This window comes from Nicotiana sylvestris, chromosome 8, assembly GCF_000393655.2.
Source record: "Nicotiana sylvestris chromosome 8, ASM39365v2, whole genome shotgun sequence".
Lineage (NCBI taxonomy): Eukaryota > Viridiplantae > Streptophyta > Magnoliopsida > Solanales > Solanaceae > Nicotiana > Nicotiana sylvestris.
The window spans coordinates 47,309,262-47,321,127 of record NC_091064.1 but is presented as its reverse complement, the minus strand read 5'-3'; the positions used below and the strand labels follow the sequence as shown (position 1 = coordinate 47,321,127).

The 11,866-nt window shown below is 40.3% G+C and overlaps 1 protein-coding gene across 1 annotated transcript; it reads right to left on the bottom strand.

Annotated features, from left to right (window-relative positions):
- Positions 1-4,908: 4,908 nt before the first annotated feature.
- Positions 4,909-5,604, bottom strand: LOC138874995 (secreted RxLR effector protein 161-like). Its single transcript, XM_070153798.1, has one exon. It carries the CDS (start codon positions 5,602-5,604, stop codon positions 4,909-4,911), a length of 696 nt encoding a protein of 231 aa, XP_070009899.1.
- Positions 5,605-11,866: the final 6,262 nt, after the last annotated feature.

Genomic DNA, 11,866 nt, shown 5'->3' with positions numbered 1-11,866 from the left:
GGTATCAGAATCATTTCATATCGCTTCGTTCTGAGAAACGTGGAGACTATGTGTATGCGGCAAAATTAGTGGGCCTAATTTCTTGCTATCGAGTCACTTCAGAAGAACACCTTGAGACCCCGAGGACGCGAAGCTGCGACTGAGTTCTCTCCCTTGGAACTCGTCGATGCACGACTTAAAGAGGACATAGATCGAGGATGAAATGTTGTGCTCAACTCGACCCGCGTACCCAACTCACGTTGTACTACCTTCCAAAAATGCAAGGTAAATTGCGTACCTCGATCCGAAATGATAGACACGGGCACACCATGAAGACGAATAATCTCTCGGATATAGATCTCTTCCATCTGCTCCGAAGAATAGGAAAGTTCCACAAAGTGAAATGCACTGACTTGGTCAGTCTATCCACAATAACCCAAACTGCGTCGAACTTCTTTTGAGTCCGTGGGAACCCAACAATGAAGTCCATAGTGATATTCTTTCACTTCCACTCAGGAATCTCAATATTTTGAAGCAAACCACCAGATCTCTAATGCTCGTACTTTACCCGCTGACAATTCAAACACTGAGCTACATATGCAACAATATCCTTTTTCGTCCTCCTCCACCAATAATACTGCTGCAAGTCCTGATACATCTTAGTGGCCCCAGATGAATAGAATACCAGAAACTATGGACCTCCTCTAGAATCAACTCACGAAGCCCATCCACATTAGGCACACAAACACAGCCCTGCATCCTCAGAACTCCATCATCTCCAACCGTAACCTGCTTGGCACCACCGTGACGCACTGTGTCCCTAAGGATAAGCAAATAAGGGTCATCATATTGGCACTCCCTGATACGCTCCAATAAGGAAGACTATTAGTTTGTATGAGTCCACCAAATAGTAGAGTACCTGGTCCTCTACGAGATTCTACTGAGAATGCTAATAAACTGTAAGTAATTAGGACAAGATATTTTTACGTGGAAAAATCCCACACAAGGGGACTAAAATCCACGACCTACACCTGTAGGCTTTCAACTTCACTAACTTGTAAAAACCTATTATAAGCCATTTTGTAATGACTCCATTACAAAGAATTCAATTCAACTAACTTGTGCTACACTTAACACAAGCCACTTTGTGACTCCCTAGTTACAAAGACTTTCACTAACTTGTGATGCTCTCACCGCAAGCCACTTTGTCACTCTACAGTTACAAAGGCTTTTGCTTATGACTAGACCTTGTCACAACATAAACTCAAAGAGTTTACGGATTTTACAAGAAGATTCCTGATCAACGCTTCTAGCTAATCAATTTAGGAAATACAATAAGTACAATAACAAAGTTACAACTAAACTAAGGACAACAAAATACTGACTTTAGGAACTGGTCCGTAGTAGCATTCAACTTTGTTCTTCAAGCTCGTGAAAATTAATTTCTCTGTTTTTGCAAAAGACTTGAATGAGAAACTGAAACATTCAGGTGATGTTTCAATATAAACTCATTGTTGGTACACCTTGATCATATCACTTGAAATGATGTGAGCACTTTAGTTGGTCAAGGAATGAGTGAGTGTAGGAAACATTGCAGTGCGGAAGAAATAGTGCAGGCGGTCACATCGTTTCCAGTTGTGTCCAATTGACTTTTTACTGCTATGAGGGAACCACACGGGTATCAAGTCCTTGTTTGGTTTCCTAGCTCCTGAAGTTGTAGTAGTTCACATATAGCTGGAATCCGTTAAACTTGCAGTATAGTCCAAGTGGGTCAGGTTCCCTATCTGGTTCTTAACAGTAAGTTTGTTAGATCATCAAAACATAAGGCAAGGACATTTAAAACCTATCAATTTCCCCTTTTTTGATGATGACAAACTTAACATCGATAACGTGGATTTAGAGCAGTGAGAACCAGATTAAGTAACAGGAGAACAAAAGTTTGACAATTAGTTCCCCTGATTTTATGCCTTCCTTATTTCTCATTTTTAACTACTACACATTTGTGAGAACCAAATTAAGTAAAAGGAGATAAGTTTCACAATAAGTTCCCCCTGACTTTATTCCCCCTTTTCGCATCATTAAAAAGGAACAAACAGATAAACAATATATAGAAGTCTAGCCGAGCTAACTCATGCCACATATGTGCACACAACATGATAGAGAAGAGCAACATAGAAATTAAGCATTGAGATAATAAAAGAGGATAGATTTGATATTGAATTTTTTTATATGCCTTTGCTTAAAAAGCAAAGACAACATTGGACAGTTAAGACGGGAGCAACATTGTTTAATCCCAACAACATCAAAAAAAGAAAACAAAACATCTACAAAACAAGAAAAAAAAGCATTTCCAAAAACTAGTTACTGAAGGGGTACTTAGGGGGCACTAGGAGTAAAGGGCTTGGAAGCTGCAGCAAGTGTTTTGAGAACAAGGTCTATTCGGGCATTGGCCGACTTTTTCTCATTGGTCAGTTCAGCTTTCAGGTTCTCTACTTGTGCCCTAAGATCAACATTCTCCTTTGTCAAATGAGCTACTTCATTATTTGACACCGGAACCCCTTGGGCATGCTGACCTTCCAGGATAGCATTCCTGGCCTTCAACCGACGAATTTCCTCAACTGCATTGTTCTGAGCATTAATAAGTTGTGAGATGGTTGATGTACTTCCTACCCCCCCCCCCCATTATTTTCTATGCACTCGTATTATTCTAAAGTTGTTTGTGAGAAAGTCTGCTTCTTAGTCCCCACCTTGCCTGGCCCTAGTGGTACGTCAAAGAATTTAAATACTCGCGTAAGCAAGACCTCGTAGGGAAGGCCATGATTACCATCTTTGAAGGTGGCAACCTTTTGCATGTGTTCAATCATAATACCAGGCAGACTCACAGGAGTAAAGCTATCCACTTGCTCCATCAAAAATAGGTCATACTTAGAAGTCACTGACCTCCTCGCAGCTCGAGGCAATAGAACTTTGTTAACCAATTCGAACAACAACTAATTCACAGGGAGTAGCACTTTCTTATGGATCTGGTCCCCCTTCTAGTTTGCAGTGTCTTTTACCACGACATTTTTGAAGTTAAACTGACACATATCCTTTACACTGGACACACCAGCTGTAGGAACTTTAAGAATCTCTCCAAGAAACTTTACATTGAACACGATGTCCACTTCATTCACCACAGCATAGATATGGTCTGTCTCACTAGGAAAGAGGCTAGCAAAGAAGCTTTGTACCTCATCCTCATATATCATAGGTGCATCTATTTGGAATAGATGCGCCCATCATTAAAATTCGACCATTTCAAGAATTTGTCGCATACCAGCCATCTCAGATATTGATGGGTCAAAAGTACGACCCAATAGAACCTTTTGGTGCCTCAGGCGTTCTGAGCCGAGGCTGACTTCTCTTCTCATCCTCTTCACAAAACCATGTTCCTGAACAATTTCAGACTTGCGTTTGTCGGAATTCTTACAACTTAATTTCCCTTTTCCCTTGGATTTGACCAACACATCCTCATCAGACATCGAGAACTCACTCACCACTTCCTTTAACTTGGAGCTAGAGGTTGACCCCTTTCTATTGAAGCAGGTTGCTTCTTTTTCTGAGACCATCTAACTAGTGAACCAGGTTCATCTGGGGTTTCCTCTTCCACCTCTACCACAGGAATCCCTTTATCACTTACGGGCACACCATCTTTTACTAGCTTCCTCTTTTGCTTTTTACTACTTTTTCTGCTCTTTTCAAGGGCAGAGTCGAAGGCCTTCTTAGCTTGCAATATGGTAGTAGGTTGTTTGGTAGAGGACTCAGGAGTGGATACAACCCTCCTCTTAACTATGAATGCATCATAAGCCATGCTATCTAGATCCTCCTTATCACTTGACCTCATCGCAGGTACCTGTATGTCCAAAGGCACAACAGAGAATGCCGGAGCAGAACTGTCCTGGTCATGAGAATCCTGACCTGGGTCCTTCGGAGAGGGATCAGGTTCCTCATGTGAGGGCCGAGTAGCTTCTGCTAGTGTAGTGCCTTCAACAGTTACAATAGCCCCTTCGTCTGCCACACTTTGTACCTCATTTTTCTGAGAGATAATCTCATGCAGTACAACATCAGCAGACACCACAAAGATGGTTACAACATTCTCTTCCTCAATTGGCACTACTGCACCACGAAGTCGGTAGCAATAATGGCAGGACCCTCTGTGACCTCAGGATTTTGACCTTGTTTTCCACTTGGTCTTTGACTAGTGGGATTCTCAGAAGATAGAGAGAACGGATCAACAATTTTAGGCATTTCTGAAATATAGAGAGACGGAGAATCTAGTGAGGTGTGCTTTTAGCAGGAAGGGTAAGAGTGGGTAAGGAAGTCTCAACTAAGACAGAAGTATCCATGGGTTTACCAATAGCAGGTACGACTGAGGCAGGGAGGCCAGAGTTTGTCTCAACCATTGAAAAAATGGAATCAAAATGCTTTGGAAAGTTCTAATGGAGAACTTATGGTTAGGGAGAACAGAAATAGGTTTTTATGAGGAGAGGATAATTATGAAGAGAGAGGAATAGGCACCGGTTCTGAAATGGCAGTTGGGCATGGAGAAGTGCATCATTTCAGAGGGAGATGGAATGATTTGAAGTGAAGAGACGTGATAGTAGGATCTGAAAAGTTGAATGACATGGCAGTTATGTTTTGTACCTTTTTAAGACGTGTATTAAAGGATGCACAGAACTACTAACCTTTGGTACAAGCACTAGGTTCTTCACTTGTTATTTGAAATATTAATCCTCGTTTATCATCCATGCAGTACATATACAACTTTTATAATCATCATGCATATTTACCTACAACGGTATTGAAGTGAGTTAGACCGGGCCAGAAAACACTTTTAGCCAATTTTTCTTGAAGATGATTTTCATAGCCAAATAATGGGGAATCAGGTTCTCAATTGGGCTTTAAAACCCCCAACTTCACTCTGTTTCTTTCAAAATGTTCCCTACTTAATGCCTTGGTAAAGATGTCTGCAATTTGATCTTCTGTGCTACAGAACTTTATGCCTATCAATCCTTTCTCCACATTGTCCCTCAGAAAGTGATGCCTCACATCAATATGCTTGGTCCTTTTGTGTTGAACTAAATTCTTGGCCATGTAGAGTGCATTTGTGTTATCACATAGAAGGGGCACAATCTCAGTGAGTACTCCAAATTCCTCTAGTTGCTGTTTGATCCACAAAATTTGTGCACAACAGGATGCTGCGGCTACACATTCCGCCTCAGCTGTTGAAAGAGCCACTGAGTTTTGCTTCTTTGTGCCCCAAGAGATGAGACATGAACCTAGGAAAGGAGCCATTCCAGAAGTTCTCTTCCTATCTACAAGATATCCTGGATAGTCTGTATCAGCATATCCAATGAGGTTAAAACTGTCAGCTGTGGGATAATAGAGGACCAGGTCCTGTGTTCCTTTAAGATATCTTAAAATTCTTCTGGCTGCCTTCAAATGAGATTCCTTGGGATTTAATTGAAACCTTGCACATAGCCCCACACTGAAGACAATATCAGGTCTGCTGGCAGTAAGATAGTGAAGAAACCCAATAATGCTTCTATACATGGTTTGATTCACAGGAGACCTTGCTTCATCCATGTCCAGTCGGGTTGTCGTAGCAATGAGAGTGTCTATACCTTTTGATGCTTCTATGTCAAACCTCTTCAAGAGCTCCCTGATGTATTTTTGCTGACAAATGAATGTACCTTTTGGTGACTATTTTACTTGAAGACCCAAGAAGAAGTTCAGTTCCCCCATCATACTCATTGTCACTTCCCATGAGTTTTGCAAATTCCTCACACAGAGAATCAGCTGTTGCCCCAAAAATGATATCATCAACATAGATCTGAACAATGAGCAGGTTCCTTCCCTATTTTATTAGAAACAGGGCATTGTCAATTTTCCCTCTTTTAAATCCAATTTCTAGGAGGAACTTTGATAGCCTTTCATATAAAGCTCGAGGAGCCTACTTCAGCCCGTACAATGCTTTGTCCAGTTTAAAAACATATTCAGAGTGTTAATGACATTCAAAAATTGGAGGTTGCTTCACATAGACTTCTTCCTTAAGAAGTCCATTCAAAAATGCACTTTTGACATCCATTTGGAATAAGGTGAATTCCATATGAGATGCAAAAATGATTAGAATTTTAATAGATTCCATGCGAGCGGCCAGAGCAAACGTTTCATCATAGTCATTCCCTTCCTCCAGATTGTAGCCTTGAACCACTAGCCTAGCCTTGTTCATTATGATAATTCAATGTTTATCAAGCTTGTTTCTAAATACCCACCTAGTTCCTATAATGGTTCGATCTGAGGGTCTGGGTACCAGGTGCCAAACATTGTTCCTTCAAAACTGATGTAACTCGTCTTGCATGGCTATAATCTAGTCTGCATCTTTCAAGGCTTCCTTATTATTCTTGGGTTCTATTTGGGAGAGAAAAGCTGAGAAGGCAAGTGAATTTTTTGCTCTAGACCTGGTTTGTACTCCGGAATCTTGAGGATTAATGATGTTGTCCATTGGATGAGAGCTTCGGTGTCTCTTGTTAGACGTATAAGGTTCATTTTGAGAGGATGTGGGTTTGTTTGGCTGGTTTTCCAGCGTTCTTCTCCCAGGTGCTAGTGGAGTCCCCTGAACTGCTTCAACCACTTGTTCTTCAGCTTCAGTGGTTGTAATTGAATTACTTGGCTCCATTGGAGATGAGGCAGTATTGTCTTCACTCAATTTTTTTACTTGACTCATCATATCTGCCGTTCCGTTTGTCATGTCAATGACTTCACCAAGGACTAGTAAGGGTTCTCCATCTTGATTTTCTTCACCATTCTTCTCACAGGATGGATACAACTCATCAAAAATAACATGAACACTTTCCTCAACACATTGAGTCCGCTTATTATATATCTTGTAAGCCTTGCTTTGAGAAGAGTATCCCAGAAATATTCTTTCATCACTCTTGGCATCGAATTTACCAAGTTGATCCTTTCCATTGTTGAGAACATAGCATTTGCACACAAATGTTCTTAGGTGAGTCAGCTTGGGTTTTGTTTAGAATTGACCTGATCATGCCCCTGTTCACCAAGTAGCAGGCAGTGTTGACAACTTCAGCCCAGAAGTTCTTTGCAATTCCACTGTCGATTAGCATTGTTCTTGCCATCTCTTCTAGAGTTTTGTTCTTCCTTTCTACTACTCCATTTTGCTAGGGAGTTTTGGGAGCTGAGAAGTTATCAGTGATGCCATTTTCATTGCAGAACTCATCAAATTTGACATTGTCAAATTCTGTCCCATGATCTGATCTAATGCATACGACACTAGACTCCATCTTCACCTGGATTTTCTTCACAAAAGCCACAAACACCTCAATAGTTTCATATTTAGTTCTGAGAAACAGTGTCCATGTGAATCTTGAGTAGTCAACCACTGTCACAAAAATGTATCTTTTTCCTCATCTAATTTTCACTCTCATAGGGCCACATAGATCTATATGTAGAAGCTCTAGTGGCTTTGAGGTGCTCACATCTCTTTTAGACTTAAAGGAGGACTTCATATGTTTTCCTCTAGCACAGGCATCACAAACCTTTTGCACCTTGAATTTTGACATGGGCAGACCATGGAGTAGGTCCTTCTGAATTAGTTTGTTCAGAAGAGAAAAACTTGTGTGACCCAGTCTTTTGTGCCATAGTTCAACATCATCATCAACAACTTTTTAAAAACTCAAATCACCACTTTGTAAGGACTCAAAATTAGCAACATAAATGTTCTTGTATCTTTTGGGCACAAGTACCACTTCACCAGTTACCAGATTGGTGACTATACATATTTTGGACAAGAACTCCACCTTGTTTCATTTATCACAGATTTGAGAGAAACTCAAGAGACTGTACTTAAGGCCATTGACATAGTACACATTTTTAATAGAATGAGTGAGTGACTTCCCGACTTTTCCAACTCCAAGAATGTACCCCTTTTTAGTACACATTTTCAATAGAATGAGTGAGTGACTTCCCGACTTTTCCAACTCCAAGAATGTACCCCTTTTTCCCATTGCAAAAGGATACACTCCATCTTTGCAGGGCTTTTAGTGAGAGAAACTCCATGATATTCACAATCATGTACTTTGAACACCCACTATCCACAAGCCATTGGTGACTGATCCCTTTCACTGTTCCCTGCACAAGGAGATTGAAAGTTAGTTTTAGGAACCCAAGCAAGTTTGGGTCCCTGTAGTAGGCAAGAGGATGAATAAGAGCTCTCTTAGTCCATGTAGGTAATGTGCATTTTTTGTGAGTGGAACCTGGTCCCTCTTTTGTAGTCACCTTTTCAGTGAATACTTTGTTTTTCTGAACAGATTGATCCCTGGCCTGACAATTTTCTTTGAAGTGCCCATTGTTCCCACATTGGGTACAAGGCCAGTTATCAGAGATAGTGACGTACTTGCTGTGAGGGTTGCAAGAAGTTTTCTCCCTTTAGAACCCTATTCCCTGCCCATTTCTACCATTATTAGTGTGCATGGCAGTGATAGCTTCCGAGGGCCAGGTCCACTTTAATAACTTTTCAAGATCATTCTTTACTCTTTCCATATTAGTGTGCTAGTTCTCATAGCTATCACCTCATTTTCAAGCCTAATGTGTTCCTCACTAGCTATCTCCTTTCCCTTTCCAGAATTTATAGGTTTTGACTTAGTCCGTGGTCTCACTATTGTTTCCCTTGGGTCTGTAATTACTGCCAAAAGATCATTTTTTTTCTTTTCTGAAGTTTTTAATGGTTTCCTTATGGTCAATAACTACAACCACTAAGTCGTCTCTAGTTTGTTAAGATTCTCCTAGTTCTAAGTCAAAGAATCCCTATCCTCCACAAAACTATGATAGGCATCAATTAATATATGAGCTAAAGACATGAGTTTTTTGGAGAATAGGATTTCGAATTTCTATGAACATCCCTGAAATTTACCTCTTTGTTGCCATCGTCATCATCATCATCTGATTGGGCCATCAAAGAAAAAGTTGAGTCATTCAGTTTCCTTGCCTTCAGCTGCCATCATTGAACTATCACCGGCATCAGGTTCATATTCAGATTCACTAGAGGAATCCCCCCACATTGCAAGAGCCTGTTTCACCATATTGTCAGTAGATCTTTTTCTCTTGAAGTCCTTGAAAGGAACCGAGTTCCTCTTAGTTGTTTTCTCATGGTTGTTCTTAGATAATTATTGCTTCAAAAGAGGACAATCTTTCATGAAGTGTCCAGGCTTCCCACACTTATGACAAAGATCATAGTTTTTTGGTTTGTTACAGCTCCCCTTTTTAGCATTTCTCCATTTCTTCTGACCATCTTGTGAAATGTTTTGGTTATGTAAGCCATGTCACTGTCTTCCTCACTTGAGTCATTGTTATCATCTTTGAAAACAAGGTTCTTTTCCTTCTTTGGTTCTCTTCTTTAACTGCCCATCTTCCTATTCATCTCGTGGGTCATCAGATTTCCAATAAGCTCTTCTGTGGTCAGCTCCTACAAGTCTTTTGATTCAGTAATAGCATTCACCTTGGCCCATGGGCTAGGCAGAATACTGAGGATTTTCCTCACTAGCTTGTTTCTAGGAATGGTTTCGCCAAGTGAGTGTAACTCATTTATGATGGAAGTGAATCTTGCGTACATATCTTGAATAGATTCATCGTCCTTCATCCTGAAGAGTTCATACTCAGTAGTGAGCATATCAATCTTAGACTGTTTTACTTGGGTAGTTCCCTCATGAACTATTTGCAAAACTTCCCATATCTCCTCAGCAGTGTCGCAAGCGAAAATTCTATTATATTCTTCAGGTCCTATTCCACACACCAGAATCTTCTTGGCATGAAGATTCTTCTCTATAACTTTACTTTCTGCGTCAGTGTATTCTTTACTGGTTTTTGTCATTGAAAATGGGGGTTCTTCCAGTACCTTTGTTCGAACATAAGGACCATCACATATGATATCTCATAACTCATAATCCTCAACCATGATAAAATCATGCATTCTTGTTTTCCACAACCCATAGTATTGTCCATTGAACCTGGGTGGTCGGTATGTTGATTCTCCTTCTTCAAAATTTGGTGGAGCAGCCATAAGGATCCTTCCTAGGTGTTAGCTTGATAGGAGGAACCTGCTCTGATACCAATTGTTAGTTTGTATGACTCCACCAAACAGTAGAGTACCTGGTCCTTTACGAGATTCTACTAAGAATGCTAATAAACTGTAAGTAAATGAGACAAGGGATTTTTACATGGAAAAATCCAATACAAGGGGACCAAAAATCACGACCTACACCTGTAGGCTTTCAACTTCACTAACTTGTAAAATACTATTACAAGCCACTTTGTAATGACTCCATTACAAAGAATTCAACTCAATTAACTTGTGTTACTCTTACCACAGGCCACTTTATGACTCCCTAGGAGGAACCTGCTCTGATACCAATTGTTAGTTTGTATGAGTCCACCAAACAGTAGAGTACCTGGTCCTCTACGAGATTCTACTGAGAATGCTAATAAATTGTAAGTAATTAGGACAAGAGATTTTTACGTGGAAAAATCCCACACAAGGGGACTAAAATCCATGACCTACACCTATAGGCTTTCAACTTCACTAACTTGTAAAAACCTATTATAAGCCATTTTTTAATAACTCCATTACAAAGAATTCAATTCAACTAACTTGTGGTACTCTTACCACAAGCCACTTTGTGACTCCCTAGTTACAAAGACTTTCACTAACTTGTGATGCTCTCACCGCAAGCCACTTTGTCACTCTACAGTTACAAAGACTTTTGCATATGACTAGACCTTGTCACAACATAAACTCAAAGAGTTTACGGATTTTACAAGAAGATTCCTAATCAACGCTTCTAGCTAGTCAATTTAGGAAATACAATAAGTACAATAACAAAGTTACAACTAAACTAAGGACAACAAAATACTGACTTTAGGAACTGGTCCGTAGTAGCATTCAACTTTGTTCTTCAAGCTCGTGAAAACTGATTTCTCTGTTTTTGCAAAAGATTTGAATAAGAAACTGAAACATTCAAGTGATGTTTCAATATAAACTCATTGGTGGTACACCTTGATCACATCACTTGAAATGATGTGAGCATTTTAGTTTGTCTAGGAATCAGTGGGCACTAGAAACAGTGCAGTGCGGCAGAAAAAGTGTAGGCAGTATCTTCATTTCCAGTTGTGTCCAATTGACTTTGTACTGCTATGAGGGAACCACAAGGGTATCAGGTCATTGTTTGGTTTCCTAGCTCCTGAAGCTGTAGAAGTTCACATTTAGCTGGAATCCATTAAACTTGTACGAAATGATTGGCCAAAGCTTAAACATATAATGCAAGCGGTCTCTCACTGATTGGAATGTATGAAAGGCTGCCCATACTGGCTGACTTCTTACTCAAAGCATCGGCCACTACATTGACCTTACCGGGATGATACAAGATGGTGATATCATAGTCTTTCAATAGCTCCAACCACCTTCTCTACCTTAAATGGACCTCCTTTTTATTGAACAAGTACTGCAAACTCTTATGATCTGTGAACACCTCACACGACACGCCATATACATAATGCCTCAAAATCTTCAGCGCGTGAACAATGGCTGATAGCTCTAAGTCATGAACTGGATAATTCTTCTCATGATTCTTCAATTGTCAGGAATCGTATGCAATAACCTTGCCATTCTACATCAGCACCGCACCAAGTCCAATATGAGATGCGTCACAATATACTGTATAGGGCCCTGAACTTGTGGGCAACACTAACACTGATGTCGTAGTCAAAGATATCTTAAACTTTTGAAAGCTCACCTCGCACTTGTCCGACCACCTGAACGGGGAACCTTTCTGGG

Bases quoted from the DNA above. Each gene is read 5' to 3' on its own strand.
- LOC138874995 (XM_070153798.1), bottom strand. From the start codon at position 5,604: ATGGATGAAGCAAGGTCTCCTGTGAATCAAACCATGTATAGAAGCATT.